This window comes from Panthera tigris, chromosome A3 (genome assembly GCF_018350195.1).
Source record: "Panthera tigris isolate Pti1 chromosome A3, P.tigris_Pti1_mat1.1, whole genome shotgun sequence".
NCBI classification, from domain to species: domain Eukaryota; kingdom Metazoa; phylum Chordata; class Mammalia; order Carnivora; family Felidae; genus Panthera; species Panthera tigris.
This window is the reverse complement of record NC_056662.1, coordinates 89,393,337-89,419,312: the sequence shown is the minus strand read 5'-3', so window position 1 is coordinate 89,419,312 and position 25,976 is coordinate 89,393,337. Positions and strand designations below refer to the sequence as shown.

The window sequence follows — 25,976 nt, the reverse complement described above, 5'->3', positions numbered from 1 at the left end:
TGCTCTAGAGGCTCTTGCCAGAAATGTGACTATCATCTCTGACCCCTTCCTCATCCTCATTCCCATCTCGATCATTACAAACTCCTGCCGTTTCTGTCCCCAGATGCACCTACAGGTGGGCTGGTTCTCACCATCGCCTCACTCTGGTCCAAGTCACCACTTAGTCTTGTAGGGCCTCTGCTAGCCCACGTGGCTTCCTGGTGAACACAGAACAAGGCACCCCTTTCATACAGATGCTGCCCGATGGATGTACAGTTCAGTGGGAGTCATGTCTTTGAGCAAGTAAGAAATAGGTACCTTCTCCTTTGGCCAGACTCAGCTCGGGGCGGGGGGTGGGGGGGAGCTGACGGCTTGGTGAGTGGAGCAGGGCTCTATTTTTGTTCCCACTAGCCCTCCTTGGTCAGAAGCTCTTGCTTGCATCCTGCATATCTCTACCCCGAGGCTCCTTTATCAGCTGCGGTGCCGCACTAGCCCGTGGGGGGCGGGGATTGCGCGCTTCCACGGTCTCTTCCCATTCACTCTCCACCTGTAGCCACAGCAACACGTGCACGCGCCTGCCTAGGTTACTCCCCAGCTAAAAGCAGACCAATGGCCTCCCGTCGCTTTCGGAGTAGAGTCCAAACTCCACAACTGGGGCACAGACCTCACACGCACCGGCCCTTGCCACCCTCACCGCTCCCTCCCTCTCTCCGTGGCCATGTTGGCCACCTTTCCCTGGAAACCTTGCCTTTGTTCTGCCTCAGTGTCTTCACGCCTCTGTTCCCTCAGCCCAAAACGCTCTCCTTCACTCGGCCCTGCTCAGGCCTACCTCTCCTTCCGGTCTCGATTTAAGGGTCCTTATTAATCCTCTCTTGCGGCCCGCCCCTCTCCGCCCAGCGCGCGTCACAAGTGTGAGAGGTGGCGCGCGCCGCGCAATCCCCGGAATCTCGTGAGGAGCTTCGAGGACGGGAAACCAGGGTCTGCCGGGCGCTGTGCCGTAGCCCAATCTCCCCCACGGCGCGTGGCCGGATCATCATTTGATGACACTACCGACAAATGCTTGAGTAGATAGATCTGTGGTCTCAGCTTCAGGAAGCGGTGAGAATATAGAGGGAGGGGCTTAGTTGGGCCGCAGGGTGAGGGCACGTGGGGAGAGGAGCAAACTCAGTTTGGGGAGGGAAGCAGCCCCCTCGACAGCATATCCGTTCCACGGAGAAGGGATTTTCTGTTTTTCCCTTTTTTAGTTCACCTCAGCGCAAACTATTTAACAGCTGTGATGGCACAGGCTCTAACGATCGAACACACACCAGCTGCACATGGTACTGGTGCCCATTGCCGTGTGTCACTGTTGCTCATAGCTGAAGAGGACGCTAGGCACCTAGTAGTTGCATCATACATAATAGTACTGTGAATGAATAAATGAACAAACGAACGAACAAAGATGGAGCCTAGTGAGATGAGTGCAGGGAACTTCCCATGGTCAGTCTTCCTCAGACCAGGTAACGCCTAGGCAGGGAGAGCGCCCCTTGTGTGCTCAGCCTCGACTCTAGCTCATGAAGACAGCACACGGTGAGGCCTGCAACCCCAGGCTTCTAGGAGCTGTGTGGAGGGGCTGAGAGTGGACACCAGAGCACATCAAGGTGCCTGCTGGGAGATACTCCAGGCCTTAACCACCACGGGAGGAAGAGTGAAGGCCATCTGCAAGGGCAAGGCCCCCTGAGCTGTTCCAGACCCCGCTCCCCCACTCCAGGCCGAGTCTCTGATGATCACAAGAGTGAGTGGAGAATGCGCTTCCTGCTCGGTCAGAGCCCAGCCTCTCAGGTGCAAGAACCAGCCAATGAGGTGGCCATCCAGGGAGGGCCTGGTCCCTGGTGGTGGAGCAGGCCCTGGGCAGTCTCTCCTGGATGCCAAGCAGAGGCTGAGAGCAGAGGCCACTCCGAGGCTGCTCTGGACATTCAAGGCCGTTGTGATAGCAGGTGAGAGGACGCGGGTAGAAAGGACAGTGTTTGGAGAGAGGCCTGGAGCCCCAGACTCTCCTCTGGATGTCCAGGCTGCCCCTTTTTTGGTGATTGACTCTTACACAACCCCAGCAGCCTAAAATTTGCAATCAAGGGGGAAGGAGTCTTTGTTGAAACTTTTACTTGGGAACACAGGATTCCTACAATGTATGGTTCCTGGAGAGGGACCGAAGGTCTGGGGACACATGGTCTGGCTGCTGCATGGTGCCGCCCCAAAGTGCCAGCAAGCTAAGTGAGCCAGTAAAAGGGGAAAGAGGGTGGAGAGGAGGGTATTTTGTATATCAGAGCTTTGATGTTACTTTATTAAATCTTCAAAACAATCCCAGAAGCCAGGTTTTTACTTGATCCGGTTCTACAGATGAAAAAAACAGGTTCAGAGAAGTTAGGTGATATGTTAAGGTCACACAGCTAGAAAGGGACAGAGCCAGGATCATATGCAAATCGTTCTGACCCTACACTTTCTCCCAGTGGCTGTGGCCTACATCCTTTTGGGCAAAAGCAGAAAGAAATGCCCATGAGCAGGGGTCTCCCCCACTCCTGGGAGGTGGCAGAGATGGGACACTCATCTGACTTCCTCTCTTTTCCCCAGGGTGGCCCGGAAGGTGTGCAGGGACACTTAGCTCTCTCTCTTTCTCTCATGGACTTTGAGATTCAGGCTCAGCAGTCTTCCGTGGCTCCTTATCACATCCGCAAATACCGGGAGAACGACCGCACACGGGTCCTGGATGTGTTCTCCCAGGGAATGAATGAGCACATCCCCACCACCTTCTGCCACATCCTGAAGCTGCCCCGAACCCTGGTGCTCTTGCTTGGGGTGCCCCTCACCCTTTTCCTGTTCTCTGGCTCCTGGGTCCTGGCCCTTGTAGCCAGCCTCATCCTCCTTGCTGCCCTGAGATTCCTCTCCAGATACCCCTGGACCAAGTTTATAGCCATGTCTTTGCGCACAGATATGTCTGACATCACCAAGACCTACTTGGGTAAACCTGGCTCCTGCTTCTGGGTGGTTGAAGCTGAGGGGCAGGTCGTGGGCATTATGGGCGTTCTGCCTGCCACCCTGCAGAAGGAGAAGTTGCAGCTGCTTCACCTGTGTGTGGCCCCAGAGCACCGAGGCCAGGGGATAGCGAAGGCCCTGGTCAGGACTGCCCTCCAGTTCGCACGGGACCAGGGGTACAGCCAAGTCATCCTCATCACCTCCCTGGTGCAGCACTCGGCCTGGGCCCTCTACCAGCACATGGGCTTCCAGAAAACGCACCAATTCTTCTCCTCCATGATCTGGAGGCTAGTCGCTATTCCTACATTTGGCTTTGTCTACCACCTCCCCTCTGCTGGGGCCTCTGAGGCACGGGGTCTGGGAGGGGGCCTGTGATCTGGTTCCTTGTGGCTCAGCCCGGAGAGGGCCAGCTCTGCTGAGGTAGCAAGCAAACCCCAGAGTCTCAATGTGACAGCACAGTGAAAACTTACTGCTCGGTCATGTGGGAACCCAGTAGAGTTGGCGGTGGGTGGTCCCCTCATTCAGTCTTTTGGGGTTGCTGCTGTTTCATTAAATAGTGCCATGAGATGTTGCATTAAAACAAACTAATGAAATAAACTAACGCCAACGCATATTTCTTTAGTTCATGCGTCTGTGGTCAGCAATTTAGGCTGGACTTGACTGGCAGCTCTTTTGGTCTCAGATAGCCTAATGCACATGTCATGGGGTGGGCTGGAGTGACAGGGCCACTGGGTCCTCTCATTTTCCAACAGGCGAGCTCAGCCATGGTTTTAAGGTAATTGCAGAGGGGCAAAAAGCAAGGCAAATGCTTCTTCAAGCTTCCTGGGTGTCACATCTATGACATCCCAGACCCGGGGAGAGAAATGGGCCCTACCTCTTTAGTGAGAGGAGCTGCAGGCACACAGCAAAGGGCCGAGGAAGACGGAGAGGATAATTCTGTGAGAGGGACTGGGGCCGACGGTGCCATCAGCCTGCTTTGGCCCCCATCCACTGTCTACACTGAAAGGGAAGAAGACAGCCTGGGACAGAGAGTGGGATTTTAAAACGGGCCAGCCCACTGGCCAGGCCCCAGTCACATGTCCTGAACAGGCCTGAAGAGAAACTGAGAATGTGTGTGTCTGGCCAAGAGGAAATGGGATTGCTGAGTTTCCCAGACCTACTACACCTGGGACCCTGCCTCCTGTCCCCAAGTGCTCAGAGACTCAAGATTTTCACAGAAGCCCCAGGTATGACCCTTTTGTCCCCAAGCCTGTGATACAGTGGCAAAGTGGGGCTTAGGCCCCATGCTGGTGTATGCAGCCCTATGCACTTTGCCCAGCTAGCCTATCATTGGCACCGGTCTTCCCCAACCCAGAGGCTGAGTCCAGGGAGCCAGTGAGTCCCCTGATGACCCAGGAAGTCCAGGCACCCTTTCAGTCTGGGTCTTGTGACACAGCGGTATTTGGGGGCATCTCCCATTCTGGCAAGGTGCCTGCTCATAGCTTATCTCCTGTGAAGGGTCAGTAGGCCACAAATCAGGCCTGAACCTGCCAACTGGCATTGTTACAGGCACATTTTACCTAACTGGGGACCTTCCATCAAATGAATGGGGTGACTGCAAATACTCATGTTTTATTGCCCAAGACCGTGGGCCTCAACTGTGTTGCCCTCCATTCAGTCTCTTTCCTCTCTGGCCTTGGGTCACGCTCAGTCCCTTCTGCCAGGCATTCTACCTCCTCCAGGCCTGCTGCCTTTGTACCTTCCCTGTGTATTTCTCAGAAGACTGGACCGTCAGAATCTCCTGTTACACTGTGCCCCCCACCCCGTTTTAAATCAAGCTTCTGTTTCCTCTCAGTTGTGTTCCAGCTTCTAGTTAATGGCAGGGCCTTGGGCCCAGCCTCTCTGAGGGGTAGGAAGAGGAGGGCACCAGCCCTCACCAGCTGTCCTAGGCTCAGCCATGTAGCCCTTCAGGAGGAGTTCCCAAGTGGGCACCAGCTGGTGCTGGAGATGGGGGAGGTCCACAGTGGTCCCAATGCCTTGAAAGTTTTCTTAAGTGACAATTAAATGGTTTTGCTCATCCCAGGTAGACATGGTCCATGCCCTCCAGGGGCTTACAGGCCAGGGGATGGATGCTGAGAGACCAAGGAAGGAGCAAGTGCAGTGATGTTGTCATAAGTGTGGGGATGGTGGAAATACTGGACAAAGAATATCAAAAGGACACCTACCCCAGAGACTGGGGGAGGGTCTCCCAGAGGGGGCAGGGCTTGTGCCCCTGAAAATTTGGAACCAGGAATGGAGCTTGCCCATCACTTGCTCCAATTCCCTGCACTCACTATCTCAATCACCCTGAGGTTCTTTCAGTTCTTTCAATAAACCAAAGCTGTCTTTCTGCTTAAGGCCTCCACACATGCTTCCTCTGCCTTCCACCTCTCCCACCTATCCTCTTTGTTTGAAAAGTGCTTCTCCACTTTTCAGCCGAGTGGCAGGGGTAATTGGGTTGGAAAGATAACTTCTGAGCAGGTAAGAAGCAGTTCATCCTACTTTTATTCTGGCAGTTATTGCTGTCTAGTCCCTGTTACTCAAAGGGTGGTCCCCAGATCGGCAGGACATTGCCTGGAAGCCTGTTAAAAGAAAGTGTGAATACAAAGCTTATTACGCACACTAGATTGGTATTAGCACATCAGTATTAATGCAACATGGTGATCACCCTCCCATGAGCCTCTGGCTCCACCTCAGGCGGAGGAAGTCAGGAGACCCCTCTGCTCCCTATTGCCTGTTTCACAGAGGGTGCTCTAACAGCCAGGAACAGAATCCAGGCCCTCCCTGGATAATAACGCCTTTGCTCATCTTCCCCAGACAGGATCCACACTCACGGTCAGTGGAGTTTTAAGCAGTGCTTTTCTGCAGAGTTCAGGAAAGGGCCTCAAAGCCGTAGAAGTGAATGTGTCTGCATTTGTGAATTGCAGGGAGGGTATTTAGGTCAAGATAGTGGGCTAAGGATAATGGGAAGTTAAACTGGAGCTTCAGACCAAGCACCAGATATGACAGATAAGAAATAAGATCTGGGACCCAAATGTGGAAATTCCAAAGGGGTTACCAAGACAGTTTAGGGGGTTAGCAGGAGTTGGGGGGAAGGCGAAATGGAGAGTGATGGCTTAATGGCTGCCAATTTTCTTTTGGGGCAATGAAAATGTTTTGAGTCTCGATATAGGTGGTTGTTGGGCAACATTGTGAATGTACTAAATGCCACTGACTTGTACACTTTAAAATGATTAATTTTGTTATGTGAAATTCACTTGTAAAGAAGTTTGAGAGATTAAAAAAAAAGGAAGAGTTTAGATGGCTCTAAAACCCAAAGGGAAGATACAAAAGATTGGAGAGAGCAGAGATGCTGAGAGGTCATTATGGAAGTTATGGCTAGCCAGCAGTGAGTCTGCCCCAACCAAGCCAAGGGTGGGCAAGGAGCCACCTGCGACCCCAAGCCCACTGACGGAGAAGGCTTGACACCTATGTGCCCTTCTGCTGGAGAAAGAGCTGATGGTTGACACTTTCCTGAGGAATCTAAAAGTCACAGTCAGTGCCTATGGGCCTGGAACTCTGGTGGAGATATGATGTTGCTGACTCTGTCGGTGAGACACAGGAGGAGGGAGGAGGAGGTCAAGGGGAGCAGGAGGAGGAGGTCAAGGGGAGCGGGAGAAGGAGGAGGGGAAAGAGGAAGAGGAGGGAGAGTGGAGAAGAAGGGGCAGAAAGAGGAGGAGGAAGGGAAAGTGCTTTTCCTGAACTGGGCCAATGGGAATGCAGGCAGAGTTGAGGCCATGGCTTACAGGGAATTGCAAAGTACAGATTTGTGACTTGTGCAAGGACCCCTTTGGGCAAGTGTGGGTTTGTAGAAAGTAGGAAGGAGGGAGCATGTGGTCCAAGATAGTTTTACAGGTCAGTGACTTGGACCCAGCAGCAAAAAAACCCCCTAGAATGCTGACTCTAAACTTCCCTTCACCTTTTTTCAGCTAATAAGTTATTTGTTCAATCTGAAGGATGAGGTTTTATTCTGAACTCAGTAAAATTTTAAGGACATCAAGGTTTCCTTTTATGTAACAGTGGAGCTACTCACATGAGTTTGGTCAAAGTAGGTAAATTTGTTTTTTGGTTTTGCCTGCCATACACATGCCTCTGCCTGGCACATGCACATGTGCACATGTGAGTTGAGAACATGCGGGAAGGTCTGCCGGCCCGTGTTCCTTCCCCTTCTTCTTCTGCCTCTTCTTCTCGTATTTTTAATACTGTGATAGAATATACATTACATAAAATTTACCATTTTAACCATTTTTAAATGTGTAGTTCAGTAGCATTAACTATATTCAAAATGTCGTGCAATTATCATCACTATTTGCAGACTTTTTTCAATACCCAGGAGAGAAACCCTGTACCCATTGAGCAGTAATTCCCCACCCCCCTCCCAATCCCTAGCAACCACTATTCCACTTTCTGTCCCTAGGAATTTGTCTATTCTAGGTGCCTCATTTAAGTGAAATTGTACACTATTTGTCCTCTTGTGTGTGGCTTATTTCACTTATCATGTTTTTAAGATTCATCCATATTGTAGCATGTATGAGTTTTCACTACCTTTTGAAGGCTGAGTAATATGTGTATGTGTGTGTGTGTGTACACACACACACATTTTATTCAACCATTCATCTGTTGATGGGCATTAGGGTTGTTTCCACCTTTTGACCAGAGTTAATTTGTTTTTAAAACCACGCAGGAAAAAACAACATTTAATCTACGGGGGGTGGGGGGGCGGCAGCATCGTGAGCATCAGGGAGGTTCACAAATAAATTTTACATGTATTACAAGCCAGGTGGTTACCATCTGAACAAAATCGGTATGAAAATGCTCAGCTCTGTATACTGGGGATAACCTAATTTAGATTTTTGATGTGAGTCTTGTTATATGAAGTTTTATTTTATTTTAGTTTTTTAAATGTTTATTTTTGAGCAAGAGAACACAAGTAAGGCAGACAGAGAGAGGGAGACAGAGGATCTGAAGTGGGTTCTGGGCTGACAGCAGCTAGCCCAATGCGGGGCTCCAACTCATGAACCGTGAGATCATGACCTGAACGGAAGTCAGACGTCTGCTCAAATGACTGAGCCACCCAGACACCCCTACAAAGTTTATTTTAGAACAACTATGCAGGAAATACATACTTGTGATCAGGTGGCAGACTGGGGTTTTAAAGCCAGCAGCTGACTGGACAAAATGGCATCGACTTTGAGCATTAGAGGAAATTAAACAGGGGCACTACCACTGCAGGCCAAGTCACCTAGAGCTATGGTTAGAGAAGGCCCATAGGGGAGAGCAGAACCTGAAGCTTCCTCTCTCCAGCCAACACCTCCCCTATGGGGCCATCTTAACTCACTGGGGTGGAAAGCAGAGCAGAGACGCACCAGCTGCTTGAAGTAGATGCTCAGTGAGGTAGAAAAGTGCCCACGGGAAAAAGTGAGCACCCTCATGGCTTTGTGGGTCTAGGAAACAGGAGGGAAGAGCAAGCACCCTCATGGGGGGCTGGAGCTCTGATCCTACGAGAAGCCTGGGGGTTCAGGGGAGTGATGTTTGGCAGGACAGTGGGTCCCCAGCAGAACTCTCTCCATGGGGCATTTTGAGAGGTGGGAGGGGAAGAGGAAGGGGTCTGTTGTCTGTTGGGTGCAACAAGGGGGTGGGTCCCTTTCCCCAAACCACTGAAGGCACGAGTAGCTTCTCCCTGGAAGCATCAAGAGGCAGTCTGGATCCTTAATGATGCTGCATAACCTTGCTATCTTTGAACCTGAACTTCAGTTGGATATGAGGGACTCCGTGGGCGTGGGAAGCTGAACGGCAGCACATACCTGCCTGATGAGAGGCTGACCAGAGAAGGGTGAACAGGACCAGGTCACTGGGGGCTTGGTGCTGCCCACCACACACATTCCTATCTGGGAGGTCACATAGGCCGCCCCTTCTCTCTGACTGCTCCCCTATCAGCATGCCCTTCATTTTCTTTCTGTCATATATTTTCAAACTGCTACCTTGTTTTCCTTTCAAATGATTTCAAGTGTATTTTGTCCTCACTGCTGACAGTTTGTGGTTTGTCTATTGAATTATTTTAGCTTAATTTTCCTTCTTTTAGGCTTTGTGACCATTCTTATTTTCCCTCTTCTAAAAAGTCTGTTCTATGTACACTATCTTAATTTATAAACTCCTGGCTTCATCACATATTTTGAAAATTATTTTATTTCTTTAAAAAAAAATCATGCCTTTAAAAATTTCTCTTCTGTTGACATTTATTTATTATCTTTTGTTTGTTTGTTTCACACCCAGTGCAGAGCCCAATGTGGGGCCTGAACCCATGACCCTGAGATCAATACCTGAGCTGAGATCAAGAGTCAGATGCTTAACCTAGTGAGCCTCTTGGCCCACCAAGCACCAACACTCTGTTCCCCCTCCCCCAGTCCCTAGTAACCACTATGCTACTGTCTCTATGATTCACCTGTTCTACGTACTGCTTATAAATGGATCATACAATAGTTGATTTTTGTTTATTTCTTTTTTCCCTTAACTCTCAATTACTGCTTGTAAACTTCTATCTTTTTGGATTTTTATCTATTTTCTTTGCATCCTTAATTTAATCAAAATTTGTTTTTGTAACAATGACTTTTACTTTGTTGTGCTGAGAGGGTCACTTCATACAGAAGAAGGCTGGCCTTGTCCTCCCCTCCACTTCTCTTTCAAGTTGTCTCCTTGGTGCCCTTTAGTAGATCTTCTATTCTTTTCAAGGCTGGCTTTCCAAAGTCTCTCTGGATGACTTGAGACAGATTCAGAATTCTTCCAGTGCATTTAGCACCCTTGGGTTTCCCTGATGTGACTTCCTGATATAAGTGGAGGCTCTCTTGGTCTCATCTCCCCCTTTCCCTGGTTTCAGGTTAGGCTGCCCCAGACCTCCTATTTTATTTTAAAATAAAATCTTTAAAAAAATAAAATTAAGGAAACAATGGCTTTGAATGACACACTGGACCAGATGGACTTAACAGATATATTCAGAACATTTCATCCTAAAGCAGCAGAATATACATTCTTCTCCAGTTCACATGGAACATTCTCCAGAATAGACCACATACTGGGACACAAATCAGCCCTCAGCAAGTACAAAAAGATCATACCATGCATATTTTCAGACCACAATGCTATGAAACTCAAAATCAATCACAAGAAAAAATTTGGAAAGATAACAAATACTTGGAGACTAAAGAACATCCTACTAAATAATGAATGGGCCAACCAAGAAGTTAAAGAGGAAGTTAAAAAGTATATGGAAGCCAATGAAAATGATAACACCACAACCCAAAACCTCTGGGACGCAGCAAAGGCAGTCATAAGAGGAAAGTATATAGCAATCCAGGCTTTCCTAAAGAAGGAAGAAAGATCTCAGATACACAACCTAACCTTACACCTTAAAGAGCTGGAAAAAGAACAGCAAATAAAACCCCAAACCAGCAGAAAACAGGAAATAATAAAGATTAGAGCAGAAATTAATGCTATCGAAACCAAAAAAAACAGTAGAACAGATCAATGAAACCAGAAGCTGGTTCTTTGCAAGAATTAACAAAATTGATAAACCACTAGCCAGTTTGATCAAAACGAAAAAGGAAAGGATCCAAATAAATAAAATCAAGAATGAAAGAGGAGAGATCACAATCAACACAGCAGAAATAAAAACAATAATAAGAGAACATTATGAGCAATTATACGCAAAAAAAAAATGGGCAATCTGGAAGAAATGGACAAATTCCTAGAAGCATATACAACTACCAAAACTGAAACAGGAAGTAACAGAAAATTTGAACAGACCATAACCAGTAAAGAAATCGAATTAGTAATCAAAAATCTCCCAAAAAACAAGAGCCCAGGGCCAGATGGCTTTCCAGGGGAATTCTACTAAACATTTAAAGAAGAGTTAACACCTATTCTCTTGAAGCTGTTCCAAAAAATAGAAATGGAAGGAACACTTCCAAACTCTTTCTATGAGGACAGCATCACCTTGATTCCAAAAACAGACAGAAACCCCACTAAAAAGGAGAACTATAGACCAATTTCCCTGATGAACATGGATGCAAAAGTCCTCAACAAGATATTAGCCAACTGGATCCAACACTACATTAAAAAAATCATTCACCACGACCAAGTGGGATTTATACCTGGGATGCAAGCCTGACTCAGTATCTGCAAAACAATTAATGTGATGCATCACATCAATAAAAGAAAGGATAAGAACCTTATGATCCTCTCAATAGATACAAAGAAAGCATTTGACAAAATACAGCATCCTTTCTTGATAAAAACCCTCAAGAAATTAGGGATAGGAGGATCATTTCTCGAGATCACAAAAGCCAGATATGAGCGACCCAACACTAATATCATCCTCAATGGGGAAAAACTGAGAGCTTTCCCCCTAAGGTCAGGAACTAGACACAGATGTCCACTCTCGCCACTGTTATTCAACATAGTATTGGAAGTCTTAGCCTCTGCAATCAGACAACACAAAGAAATAAAAGGCATCCAAATCGGCCAGGAGGAGGTCAAACTTTCACTCTTAGCAGATGACATGATACTCTATGTGGAAAACCCAAAAGATTCCATCAAAAAACTGCTAGAACTGATTCATGAATTCAGCAAAGTTGCAGGATATAAAATCAATGCACAGAAATCAGTTGCATTCCTATTCACCAACAATGAAGCAACAGAAAGAGAAATCAAGGAATCGATCCCATTTACAATTGCACCCCAAACCATAAAATACCTAGGAATAAATCAAACCAAAGAGGTGAAAAATCTATACACTGAAAACTATAGAAAGCTTATGAAAAAAATTGAAGAAGACACAAAAAAATGGAAAAAGATTCCATGCTCCTGGATAGGAAGAACAAATACTGTTAAAATGTTGATACCACCCAGAGCAATCTACATATTCAATGCAATCCCTAACAAAATGACACCAGCATTCTTCACAGAGCTAGAACAAATAATCCTAAAATTTGTATGGAACCAGAAAAGACCCCGATAGCCAAAGCAATCTTGAAAAAGAAAACCAAAGCAGGAGGCATCACAATCCTGGACTTGAAGCTATACTACAAATCTGTAATCATCAAGACAGTATGGTACTAGCACAAGAACAGACACTCAGATCAATGGAACAGAATAGAGAACCCAGAAATGGACCCACAAACATATGGCCAACTAATCTTTGACAAAGCAGGAAAGACTATCCAATGGAATAACGACAGTCTCTTCAGCAAGTGGTGCTGGGAAAACTGGACAGCGACATGCAGAAAAATGAACCTGGACCACCTTCTTACACCATACACAAAAATAAACTCAAAGTGGAGGAAAGACCTAAATGTGAGACAGGAAGCCATCAAAATCCTTGAGAAGAAAGCAGGCAAAAACCTCTTTGACCTTGGCCACAGCAACTTCTTACTCAACACGTTTCCGGAGGCAAGGGGAACAAAAGCAACTACTGGACCTCATCAAAATAAAAAGCTTCTGCACAGTGAAGGAAACAATCAGCAAAACTAAAAGGCAGCTGACACAATGGGAGAAGATATTTGCAAATGACATATCCAATAAAGGGTTAGTATCCAAAATCTATAAAGAACTTATCAAACTCAAGACCCAAAAAACAAATAATCCAAGTGAAGAAATGGGCAAAAGACATGAATAGACACTTCTCCAAAGAAGACATCCATATGGCCAACTACACATGAAAAAATGCTCAACATCACTCATCATCAGGGAAATACAAATCAAAACTACAATGAGACACCACCTCACCCCTGTCAGAATGGCTAACATTAACAACTCAGGCAACAACAGATGTTGGCGAGGACACGGAGAAAGAGGATCTCTTTTGCACTGCTGGTGGGAATGCAAGCTGGTGCAGCCACTCTGGAAAACACTATGGAGGTTCCTCAAGAAATTAAAAATAGAACTACCCTATGACCCAGCAACTGCACTACTAGGTATTTATCCAAGGGATACAGGTGTGCTGTTTCGAAGGGACACATGCACCCCCATGTTTACAGCAGCACTATCAACAATAGCCAAAGTATGGAAAGAGCCCAAATGTCCATCGATGGATGAATGGATAAAGAGGAAGTGGTGTATACACACACACACACACACACACACACACACACACACACACACACACACACAATGGCATATTATTTGGCAATCAAAAAGAATGAAATCTTGCCATTCACAACTATGTGGATGAAACTAGAGAGTATTATGTTAAGCGAAATTAGAGAAAGACCAATATCATATGACTTCACTCATATGAGGACTTTAAGATACAAAACAGATGAACATAAGGGAAGGGAAGCAAAAATAATATAAAAACAGGGAGGGGGACAAAACATAATATGGAGAACAAACAGAGGGTTACTGGAGGGGTTTTGGGAGGGGGGATGGGCTAAATGGGCAAGGGGAATTGAATCTACTCCTGAAATCATTGTTGCACTATATGTATGTACACACAATGGAATTATTAGCCATAAAAAAGAATGAAATCTTGTCACTTGCATGTATATATATGTATATGTATGTACATATACATACCACCTCTTCTTTATCCATTCATCTATTGATGGACCCTTGGGTTGCTTCCGTATCTTGGCTACTGTAAATAATGCTGTAATAAACATAGGGGTGCATAGACCTTTTCGAATTAGAGTTTTCATACTCTTTGGGTAAATACTCAGTAGTGGAATTACTGGATCATATGGTAATTCTATTTTTAACTTTCTTGAGGAATCTCCATACTGTTTTCCACAGTGGCTGTACCAGTTTGCATTCCCACCAACAGTGGGGAAAAAGGTTCCTTTTTCTCCACATCTTTGACACTTGTTTCTTGTGTTTTTGATTTTAGCCATTCTGACAGGTGTGAGGTGATACCTCATTGTTGTTTTGATTTACCTAATGATGAGCAATGTTGAGCATCTTTTCATGTATCTGTTTACCATCTGAATGTCTTCTTTGGAGAAATGTCTGTTCATGTCTTCTGCCCATTTTTAATTGGAGTTTTTGGTGTTTTTTGTTTTGTTTTTTAGGGAGTATGTGCATGTGCGCATGTGTGAGGGCGGGTGGTGTGGGTAGAGGGAGAGGGAGAGAGAGACCTTAAGCAGGCTCCACTCCAGTGCAGAGCCTGACTTGGGGCTCCATTTCACAACTCTGAGATCATGGCCTAAGTTAAAATCAAGAATTGGACGTTTAACCAACTGAGTCACTCAGGTGCCCTGGATTATTTGTGAGGTTTTTTGATGTTGAGTTGCATAAGTTCTTTATATATTTGTATACTAACCCCTTATGGGATATGTCATTTGCAAATATCTTCTCCCATTCTGTAGGTTTTTTTGTTTTGTCAATTGTTTCCTTTGCTGTGCAGAAGCTTTTAATTTTGATGTAGTCCCAATAGTTTACTTTTGCTTTTGTTTCCTTTGCCTCAGGAGACATATCTAGAAAAATGTTATGGCTGATGTCAGAAAAATCACTGCCTGTGCTCTCTTCCAGGATTTTTGTGGTTTCAGGTCTCACTCACTTCCATGGTTTTAACAGACTTGCGTGGCTCCTTCTCCATTGCTCAGTTTTAGGCTTGTCTGTGGACTAGTTATAGGGAATTGAGGTCATGTTGACACCATGCATATGCAATTTTCCCCTTCCCAGCCCCCCAAAGTGGTTAGACCACCAGTCGGGGAACATCAATATTCTGTTTATTTTAAGCTAAGCTACATAGTAAAACTATGATTGCTTGACCTTTTATATAGATTTTTTTCTTTTCTTTTCCTTGGAATTAATATTTTTTTGTTGTTTAGTTTTCTATATAGCATCACCTATTCAGCCAGCCCCAAACTCTATCAGATGTTCAAATAGATCCCTATGACATCAAGGTGCCTCAGGTAACCTATCAGTTAGATCTTCCTGAAGCCTTTCCGAGAGGCTCTGGCCTCAAATCTGGACTGATGACCTGATGTGCCATTCAACAAACCTTTATTGAGTCAAACACATGCTACGCATTGCTTTAGGCCTGGCAAAATAAATTGATCAGGCAGTGCTGATTCCTGCCTTCCCAGAGCTTACTATTTAGTAGATGATTCAGGAAACAAACTCTGTGCCCATTGTTTTCTATTCCTGGTTATTTTCTGGGGTCTGGAGCTAAAGCCTGCCTGTCAAAACATAGCACCAGGCGTGTATCTCCTGAGTATGTCTCTTGCTCACCAGTTTCCTCCCTCCCAAAGCTCTCAGCTTCTAAGTTAGGGATCAACAGTGGGAACTATATGAACACTTTCCCACCTTTTCTCAACTGGTCCCTGTCTCATTAAATGAAGCCAGAGTGGGCATTTAAAAAAAAAAAAAAAAGTTTGTTTATTTTGAGAGAGAGACAGAGTGTGAGCAGGGGAGAGGCAGAGAGAGAAAAGAGAGAGAATCCCAAGCAGGCTCCATGTTGTCAGCACAGAGACCAACGTGGTGCTAAGTCTCATGAACCGTGAGATCATGACCTGAGCCGAAATCGAGTCAGACACTCGGGGCACCTGGGTGGCTCAGTTGGTTAAGCATCCGACTTCGGCTCAGGTCATCATCTCACGGTTCGTGGGTTCAAGCCCTGTGTCGGGCTCTGTGCTGACAGCTCAGAGCCTGGAGCCTGCTTCAGATTCTGTGTCTCCCTCTCTCTCTTCCCCTCCCCCATTCATGCTCTGTTTCTGTCTCAAAAATAAATAAACAAAAAATTTTTAAAAAAAAGAGTCAGACACTTAACGACTGAGCCACCCAGGTGTTCCATAGAGTGGGCATTTTTTAGTCTAGCTCCATCTGCCCCATGGCTAGTTGAGGTTCTGGACTTAGATCCTATTGTTAAACTGTCTTGTGTGGGGAGCAGTGGATGAGGCTGGATGAACTGTGGTTCACAGAGATGAGAATGGGTCAGGGATCCTAGGAATATGTGAATCTAGCCATGCCTCCCTGGAGATATGCTGGACCCCAAACCCCATGCATAGCAATAATAAGACTACCCGGAGTAAAGGCACCAACATCAAAGCCTCAGAGCCAACAAGTCCAGGGACAGAGAGTGAGAAATACACCACACACACAGGGAAGGAGACAGGGGGGAATTTACTCCAGTGTTTAAGGAGGAGTTGGCTTGGGTTATCTGGTATTTTCTTGCCAACTATGGCTCCCCGAAAGATGCAGAAGAGAGGTGATAGGGCTAGGGCCAAGGACCAAGAAAATGAAGCGCCCACACCTATGTACCTTGTGACTGTAATACCCTTAACATGTAGCCCAGTCATATTTGGAAAATGACCCTGCCTTGGGGGTGGTAGTAAGTTTTCTTAGACCAGGAACTTCATCGGGGCAGTTGCCAAGGGGCAAGACTTATGGAGATAAGAGTGCCCCCTAGAGGCCAATAATGTTAGCTTTAATTTTTGATAGTATTCAGAACCACTCTGCAACTCCAGAATACCACCAGTATTCATGAGTATTTAGCGAGAAATTTGGAAACTGTTATAAGTGAGGCTTCACAGCCAGTAAAAATAAAACTAACACTGTAGATTAAAATCACCCAAACACCCCAACAGGTAAAGATGAAGATCACATTAACAGTTCAGGGTGGCCTAACTCTTTAATGACTGGCCAGAACAATCATTTGGGACACAAAAATGCATTGTGATTTATAGGTAAAACATTCTGCCTTCTTCATACACTCTGTCACCCCACACTGCATGTGCTGATGGTCATGGGAGGCCTCTGCTTGGGGAGGGCAGCAACAGAAGGTGCCCTCAGAGAAGAGAAGTGGCTGAGGAGGCTTACCCTCTAGGAGGAAGGAGGGCAAGTGGGTTCTCAGGTTAGGTGTGAACCAGATCTAGGAAGAAGCAATTCAAGAATGAATCCCCATGACAGGTCAGAGCTGGGGCATAGGTTCAACCTGGGCCTTGCCTTCTTGTACCTATGCAAGAAGAAAAAACAAAACAAGAGGTTCAATGTCCTCCCAGGCATGGGAAAAAAAGCACTTTCAGAACAAGTTCCTGGTATGGGGACTGGGGTATGGGTAGCTGGCAGAGGGTAGGAGCAGAGCATAGCCATAGTGTGGCAGCACCAAGTAGTGACTCTGGCCTCTACCAGTGACTGTGGCCTCTACCAGGTGCTCAGCCTGTACTGATGAAGGCAGAATGGCGGGGGTGGGGGGAAACCACCCTGAGCTCTGGGGGCAGAATAGATGCTGGGAGAGGCACCAGGATTATCTATGAGGCCAATGCTTGGGTTCTGCAGGCAGCACTCAGCCAAGGAAAACTGCAGCTGGGAGAACTCTCAGCACCCCTGCCCCATGCAGGGCTTTGATTCTGCACCCTGACCATGCAGGGCCTGGTGGCCTGGGAACTACTGTTCTAATGTGGAAGCAAGTCTGTGGAATCTAGTGGAGATGCTAACAGGCTCTCCCCAGGGCACTTGTAGTAGCATTTCCAAGCAGGTGTGTTCTGGGGCTGGGGCTGGTGGCAGGGGGTGAGGAGCTGGTGGCCAGCTGCCACCAGTGGCTTCCCAGGCCCTGAACCTAAATATTTTGGGAAGGTACCTGGATGACACAGCTTGAGGCCGTTAAGAGAATCCCACTCATTATTTCTAAGCAGGCTCCATCCTGCCCGGTTTCCCTGCAGACCCAGGTTTCTAGGCAACGATCACTTTCTGTTTGTATTCTGAATAATAACTTCCAACAAGACATAAAACAGTCATAATATTTGAGAGCTGAAAGGGGGCTTGGAGGTTATTAACCGTCTCATTTTACAGGTAAACTGGCCCAGAGAGCTTAATTACCTTGAGCCTTCTTCATCGCCTCCTTCTGGGTTAGGAAGGGAGCCTTGGAGGCACCAGTTGAGCTATGCTCGGTGGCAGGGTCTGCTCTTTACCTCGGCTTTGGCGGCAGCTGGCTCCTTACTGCCCTTCTGGGACTTCCCTGAACTTAGAATGAGGCCAATTAGTACCTTCTCCCCCTCAACTCTGGGCCTTAGCTGTAATTCCAGGCTATAGGATTAATTAAATGCTTTATGTACATTACCACACTTATTAACTCATGCTTTTCAGAAGTGGTGATCCAGGTTATAAACGTTGGTTCCACGTGTGATGATAAATGATCTGAGGCTTCAATCCTGAAAAGAGGGTGGCTGGAGCTGGAGGGAAAATCCACCAAAGGCTAGAGGCCCCTGGGAAGCCGGAGTGAGGCTACGAGGTGGCTTTGGACCTGAGGTGCCTGGTCTGCTGGGAGTGTCTGGGCATGTCCAACAGTTACCCTAACCAGACACCCTCTCCACAAAGCCCACGGCAGAGTCTTGTCACATCCTGCTGTGTTTGTAAAGAAAGGCCACATTTCATTCCCGCAGTCTATCTCCCTTGACTGATGCTTTTAGATCGAGACCCCCATCTACCCCAGGAGAGACACTGCATAGCTCCCTGCACATCTCTAGATGGTAAAGAAATGACTCTTCGCTGCTTGCTTTACTATGACTCAATCAGAAGTTATTTATTTTCTAAAAGTACAAAAACACATACAAAAGGGGACTCATTCCTGGCTAGAATTCAGAAATGATACCATTGTGACAAACATCCCTGTGGCAAGCTCACAGCGGACAAAGTATTGCTCCCAAACCATTCATAATCCTACTCACCATTGTTACTACTTCTAAATTACACATGGAAAAAGAGTTAAGTTTTATTAAACCAGACTCATAAAAGTAAGGATTGTGCTTCTCCAGGTTGACAAAATATAATTCCAGGAAAATATTCTTATGTCAGTTCCAGGGAACTTTTCTCCCCAAGAGCTGATTGGTCACTTTCTGTGGAAGAAAAGAAAGAGAAGTTAGATACTCTTGCTATCAGAGGCAGACAGCCACCCCAGACATGTTGCTGAGAGACCAGTGAGGTTCTACCCAAATCTCATTTATTTTCCCCAGCTACAGAAACTATGGTAATTATGCAAAAAAAATTTTTCCTGAAGTGTTAAGGAAACATGATGTATATAATCAGTACCTATTATGTCTATATAGATACAGATCATTTATGATCTGGATAGACTCATCCATCCATCAGTTCAAACATACAAGTACAATGAGAGGCCTGGCCTGTGACGCTGACACACTGGCCGGGCCATGCGGTGCCTGGGGCCCCCCTCCTCGAGGGGCCCTGCCCAGCCCAGCTCCAGGTATGCTCCAGAAGCAGTTCTCCAATCCCACATCGGTCTGGCATAAACTCGTCTTTTGGATTCTGACTTTCAGAGTCCTCTGGCGGTGAAGTGAAGGGGTTGGGAAGGAAACGAGAACAGTGAAGGATACAGACCTTCGGGCACGGTAGCTCCCTAGCTTCTCAAGGAATATATTGGTAGCAAGTCCCCCTGCCTCTGAGGGTCTGGGATTTGCATTACCACTGATTCCACTGGGGCCATGGGCAGGAAATGGTGGTGGCTTCCAGGCTCCGACTCCCCAAGTTGTCAACTCTTATGCCACACTTGGACATTTTCCAGTTTATTTTACAAGCTTTAGAGGTATCTGATTTACCAATAAGGGGCACAAAACTACCACTGGGGACTCTAAAATGAAAATTCAACAATACTGATAGATTTGGACATTTCCACCATTAGTCCTAAGTATGGAATTTAGTTTCATTCCAAATGTATGCCTGGAAGGTGCCTCTTTTAGATTTGCCTTTTTAGATTTTTAGATTTGAAATCTAGTCACAGATGCCTTTACCTTCCAAACCTCAGCAGTGGTACAATACATTACAAGCTTAAGGCTACTCCCCAGATGTAGTTAATTCAAACAGGTCAGATGTGTTTCCCTCAATTTCTCTTTCCCCTGATAAATCTGATGGATGCTGCTCAAGGACTAGCTGACCTTCTTGAATAGCTGAGCTCGTAGCCGGTATGACTTATATTCCAATCTTCTCTTCTCTTCTTCTCTCTTTCTCTGCACTTCTGGAAGCTGCTCATAAATCCTTAGGAATGGTGCCAGTGGGAAGATAAAAAGCAGTGAGGTTACCTGACCATGGAGGGACATGATCTCTTCTCCCCCATCTCCCTAAGTTCTGCTGCTTTCAGGGCATTCGGCCTTGTAGGCCTGCTTCCTGTTAGACACCTGGACACGAAGAACCCTAGCTAGGGGTGTTCATGATCTGGGAGGGGAAAAGATGAATAAAAACATTAAGACATCCTGCTTATAGGGACTACGTGGAAGGGAATACTGGTGCAAACAGGCTACATGTGGAGTAGTGGGTAACACAGCTAGCGGTGACTGCTAGCCAGCTTTCTAGTTGGATGAGTGGCTGGCCCAAGCAAATGTGGGAGTGGAGAATGGAGAGGTCTGTTTTGGATGTGGTGGAGATGATCACTAACTGCAAACACAGTAGTGGAGGGCAGGAATGAGACCAAAGAGGAACAAACGTACATTTTTAAAAGTCACTGTTGATGAAAACCACAATGTGGTATCACCTCACACCTGTTAGAATAGTTATTATATTAAAAAAAAAAAAAAAAAAACCAACAACAAGAGATAACACATGTTGGTGAGGATGCAGAGAAAAGGGAACCCTTGTGCACTGCTGGTGGGAATGTAAATTGGTACAGCCAGTATGGGAAACAGTATGGTGGTTCCTTAAACAATTAAAAATACGGGGCGCCTGGGTGGCGCAGTCGGTTAAGCGTCCAACTTCAGCCAGGTCACGATCTCGCGGTCTGTGAGTTCGAGCCCCGCGTCAGGCTCTGGGCTGATGGCTCGGAGCCTGGAGCCTGTTTCCGATTCTGTGTCTCCCTCTCTCTCTGCCCCTCCCCCGTTCATGCTCTGTCTCTCTCTGTCCCAAAAATAAATAAAAAACGTTGAAAAAAAAAAATTAAAAAAAAAAACAATTAAAAATACAACGACCATAAGCAACCTAAGTGTCCATCAACAGATGAATGGATAAAGAAAATGTAAAATATTATTATATTATTCAGTCATAAAAAAGAAGGAAATTTTTCCATCTGCAACATAGATGGACCTTGAGGACATTATGTTAAGTGAAATAAGTCAGAGAAAGACAAAACTGTATGATCTCATTTAACATGTGGAATCTAAAAACATCAAACTCATTGAAATAGAGACTAGGATGATGGTTGCCAGGGGCTGGGGGCCAGGGAATGAGGAGATGTTAGTTAAAGGGTAAAAACTTCCAGTTATAAGAGGAATAAGTTCTGGGGATCTAAGGTACAGCAGGGGGGCTCTAGTCAGCAACACTGTATTGGATACTTCAACGCTGCTCTGAGAGAAGACCTTTAATGTTCTCACCAGAACAATAAGAACACTGCCACCACCACCACCACCAAAATAGAAATAATATGAGGTGGAGGATGTGTTAACCAACCTTAGCGTAGTGAACATACTGCCGTATATACATGTGTCAAATCATCACATTATATACCTTAAACTTATACAATGCTATATGTCAATTAAATCCATGGCATTCTCATGATCAGTATAAGCACATCTCTGATTAACTAATTGCTAATGCATGCAGTGGCCCAAAATTCAACAAGTATAAAAAGGCAAAAAAGTTAGTCTTTGTCTTACCTCTGTACTCCAGTGACTCAGCTCTTTTTCCTAAAGGCAACTGCTATTACCAGTTTTTTTGAGTATCCTTCCAGAGATATTCTATGCATATAAAAGTATATGCATCTATACAGACACTAATACTTTTTAAACACTGCAAATGGGAGCAGTGTACACATGCTTCTGAAACTTGACTTAAAAAAATTTTTTTTAATGTTTATTTATTTTTGAGAGAAAAAGAGAGAGAGAGAGACAGACAGACAGACAAAGCATGAGCAGGGGAGGGGCAGAGAGAGAGGAAGACAGAATCTGAAGCAGGCTCCAGGCTCTGAGCTGTCAACACAGAGACTGATGCGGGGCTCAAACTCACCAACTGTGAGATCATGACCTGAGCTGAAGTCAGACGCTTAACCAACTGAGCCACCCAGGCGCCCCTGAAACTTGACTTTTTTTTAAGCTTAACTTAATATATCTTGGAGAGTTTTCCATCATTTCTCACTGTATTGCATAAATTCCTAGAGATGGGATTTCATGGATAAAGGGTAATGCCCCAAATAAATATTTTATTTCAAATATTCATATCTTAGACTTTAGATATCTTTATTTATATTTAGGTTTCTATCAAGGACAAGCCTGATTAAGGCATGCAAATTAGTGGGGATTCTTTGTATCTTTTGTATCTGACTCATCCATACCAATCTGCCATTTTTCTTTCCTTTTTTAGTGCCATTGGTGAGAAACTACTTTCACAACTAATTTTCTTTCTTTTTTTTTTTTTGTTTTTGAGGAGAGGAAGAGTGTACATGCACATGCGAGTGGCGAAGGGGCAGAGGGAGAGGCAGAGAGAAAGAGAATCTTAAGCAAGCTCCACACTCAGTGTAGAGACTGACTTGGGGCTCGATCTCACGACCACGAGATCATGACCTGAGCCAGAATCAAAAGCTGGACACTTAACTGCCTGAGCCTCCCAGGTGCCCCTCGTAATGTTTGAGCATAATGCCCTTATTCTGGGGGCAAGCCACAGCTCCTGATCATTTGGCCGGATTTGTACTTTTATATAATTACTCTTATTCTTTTGGCCTTACCGTTTAGACCTCTGAATCATTTCCTTCTTTCCAATAGGCCTGTTCTTTTGGGCATCCAGGAAGCCTAAGCAAGAGAAGAAGGGGTTTTCAGTGGGTAGTGTCTTAATAAGGAAGAGTGTGTTGCTCAAGAACTAGGAGAAGTTGCTGCTAGGACTCTGTGCCTCTACCTTGAGCTTGACAGCAATGGGTGGGGAGCAAGGGCCAAGGCCAAGGCCAGGGTTAGACTACAGGGACTGTGACAGCAGCCAGAGGCTCCTGAAGACACAACACTGTGGCACAGACTAGACACTGGCTGGTTTATAGGTAAGGCTGTGATGAAAGCATTAGATAGCACTTTGTAGTTTTCCCAGCTTTCATGTATTATATTCCTGAGGTCTTACACCTAGCAGAATTGTCAGAGCACACAGTTGGGAGCCAGCCCATTTGGGTTCAAATCCCAGTATCAGGTATATCATCTTGGGCAAGGGACTTAGGCTCTCTTTGTCTGTTTTCTCATCTGTAAAATAGGGATATTAATAGCATGTACCTCAGAGAGGTGTTATAAGCTTAAAGAAGAACAGTGCCTGGGCAAAACACATAAAGTTTACATGGCATCATCATCACCACCACCACCACTACCCCGCTACGAGGCAGGCAATCCTGGAATCAGCGCCATCGCTGAAGAAACCAACATTATACTTTTGGAACTAACTTGCTCCCAGAAACACAGCTGGCTTACAAAAACCCCATTCTCATGGCACTCTTTGGTTTCCAAGCTGCAGTGGCAGGGCAAGAGTACCTGGGTTTCTCTGGATCACGAGAGTGCTGACAGCTAAACCGGGCAGGTTCTGCTACCTAAGGAGAGTTGAGTCTCAGCAAACAAAAAGTCCATTTCTGTCCCTGTAACTGGGCTGGCCTTGAGCCGTGTTCCCTGGCGTCAAGTGGACTTTACCCTTTCCAGCCAGTAACAGGAAAGTGAACAGGCAGAGTGTACCTCTCTTCAGGAGCCGGCGTGTTGGGTCCTGGCAGCCTTGCCATTCTCTGACAGTGTTGAACAGTGCCTCCCGCTCACTCTGTAACATGTTCTGTAGTTTCCTCTCCTGCACTATTAACTTCAGACGCTTTATTCTCTCCCCAGAGCGGGAGATGAAGTCGGGTCTGTGAAGCTGAAGAGATTCCTGAGGAGGAGAAAAGGCCCCCGAACCTCACATTAATGATGCAGTTTGTTCTCTAAGGGCCTAGAAAACAGTACCTGCCCAACAGTGGTTTGAAGAGCCTGTTTCTAAAGTGCAGAAAATATCTAGAGTTGAAGAATAATCTAACAACTTTCTGCAGGGGAGAGCTCCAGTAGGTAAATCAGAGGGATCAAAGGATGCCTTTGGAATAAACCAAGAACTAAGACTGTGGCAATTATAACTCTTCCAAATGTTGACGGGCTAGAGCCCGGCCCATTGTGCTATTTTAAATTTTCCCTTCAAACAAATATATTATTAAGTAACATTTCGTTCAGCTCCCAAGGTACATATAAAGAAGGGACTTCCTGCCTTTTAAATCCTGTGCTAAGCAGGAATGGGAGTTATGTAAATGGAGGAACAAACATCAGGCCTCCAGAGCGCTCCACATGCAGATGTCTATGAGCCCAGTGGGCAGCATCACAGCCCCCTCCCTTCTATTGCCTCGTCCCAGGTTCAGAGGGCAATGCACAGTTTAGAATGGTTAACAGTAAGTCAGCCTTTGTTTAATGATGACAGTGGGAACAGATGAAATTCTAGAAGTGCCAGAAATGAGGGTTAGGAGACTTTTCTTCAGAAGGCCAAATCACACATTTAACTTCTTTGTATCTCCCCTCCAGCACCCGCCCCCCCCGAATCCCCACCTTAAACATGGCTAAAATGAACTCAGTGTCGCTGCACCTGTAGGGTTGCTTTCACAAATGGCCTTGGGGGATCTCTGCCTGGGCCTGCTAGTGACCCGCGGCTGTCCATGTGCTGTCCCTGCCAGTTCTGTTCCCGCAGTGGCTCTCTCCACGGTTTGGTGTTGGTTATTGGTGCAAACCAGCAGATACCAGGGCCATAAAGTTTGGGCAGGTTTTCCTTCTTAGGACCACACTTCACATTTTCCACAGGAACAAACCATGAAACTCCTATGGGAAATATTTTTAAGAAAGAAAAAAGATTTTTCGTTCTTCTCACCAAAGACATGTGCATAGCATAGGCTCTCAGGGGACTCAGCCGTCAGAGACCACCGCGATGCCCTGGAGTTTGCATAACTACAGGTATGACTGTAATTATAGTGCTAGATACTTTGAAAATTTGCCAAGGTGGTGCTGGGGGTGTGGGGAGATGGGGTCAACACAGAGTCATTAGAAATAAAGAATCTTAGCATCGCAAGAGACTTGAAATTCACTAGTTCTTCTGCTACAACACTGGAATTAAAAACTGACCTTCACTGCAACTCTGCTTGTTCTTCCTTAACTTTTTATCCCCAAGATAACTGGTGAGACGACTTTTCTCTTCTATTTTTTCTTCTGACCAAGAAGTCACATCGCTGTACTCTTCTACTCTAGCCTCGCTAGAGCTTGGAGTTGGGAAAGTCATCCCAACATCTCGAGTGTGTTTTTTGACACCATTCACGATCTCCAAGTTACCTGAGGGGAAAGATCCACAGATATCCTGGGAGCAGCCTTGAGACTTAGTTGGCATGTGTATTCAATTCAGTAAACAAATACTTTTTAAGTCTTCAAAAATGCAAGCTACTGCCTCCTCTGGGTGGTGTAGAGGGGTGTGAGGGACAGAGACAGACAGGAGGGGAGGGAGGGAAAGTGGAAGAAGAAAGGAAGGTTTTTATTTCTTAGTCAGTTTAGATATTAAAGGGAAAAAAATCACTCACATGGATTCAATGGGTAAAGGATTTTAGTTCTGATCCAAAGTGAGAAAGACACTAAATGCTTATAGTCCTCCTGGCAGTCACCCAGGTAAGAAAGAGGTTGACAGATACAAAGACAAGACTGGAGGGGGAAAAAAATCAAGGGAGTTTACTTCTCTTATATAAAATCAAAAGATATAGAAAAACATAAGTGAAAAGCCTCCTTCCCACTCCTGTTCTCCATTCATTCAATTTGCAACCCCCTGGTTCCAGAGAATTTTTTGCACACATTCAAGCAATTTTCTTCCTTTATTTTTAAAGTACTTTGTGTTTTCTTTTTAATTATCTCTGTTGGAGATCTTGCCATATTAGCAGAGAGAGAGTTTCCTCATCCTATGTCTTGTTATATGGATGTATGATAATTTATTTAAACATT

The 25,976-nt window shown here is 45.7% G+C and overlaps 2 protein-coding genes across 3 annotated transcripts in view; one reads left to right on the top strand and one right to left on the bottom strand.

Annotated features, from left to right (window-relative positions):
• Positions 1-827: 827 nt before the first annotated feature.
• NAT8 (N-acetyltransferase 8 (putative)) lies at positions 828-3,533 on the top strand. Of its 2 annotated transcripts, XM_042979774.1 has the most exons (3): positions 828-1,077; positions 1,224-1,955; positions 2,587-3,533. In XM_042979774.1, exon 3 carries the CDS (start codon positions 2,635-2,637, stop codon positions 3,361-3,363), a length of 729 nt encoding a protein of 242 aa, XP_042835708.1. In that variant the 5' UTR covers positions 828-1,077; positions 1,224-1,955; positions 2,587-2,634; the 3' UTR covers positions 3,364-3,533. The 2 variants fall into 2 exon arrangements, with proteins under 2 accessions (XP_042835708.1, XP_007083498.1); XM_007083436.3 differs by lacking the exon at positions 1,224-1,955.
• A 15,000-nt stretch (positions 3,534-18,533) lies between these two features.
• Positions 18,534-25,976, bottom strand: part of ALMS1 (ALMS1 centrosome and basal body associated protein) — a 223,181-nt gene continuing 215,738 nt past the window's right edge. The window contains exons 19-24 of the mRNA XM_042981739.1: positions 25,119-25,322; positions 24,589-24,818; positions 23,670-23,853; positions 22,697-22,760; positions 19,926-20,025; positions 18,534-18,872 (exon numbers count right to left, since the gene is read on the bottom strand). Of these exons, the coding sequence (XP_042837673.1) occupies positions 18,828-18,872; positions 19,926-20,025; positions 22,697-22,760; positions 23,670-23,853; positions 24,589-24,818; positions 25,119-25,322 (827 nt within the window). The 3' untranslated portion in view covers positions 18,534-18,827. The remainder of the gene's footprint in view (positions 18,873-19,925; positions 20,026-22,696; positions 22,761-23,669; positions 23,854-24,588; positions 24,819-25,118; positions 25,323-25,976) is intronic.

Coding starts and splice junctions, on each gene's coding strand:
- NAT8 (XM_007083436.3), top strand. CDS start 2,635: ATGGACTTTGAGATTCAGGCTCAGCAGTCTTCCGTGGCTCCTTATCAC.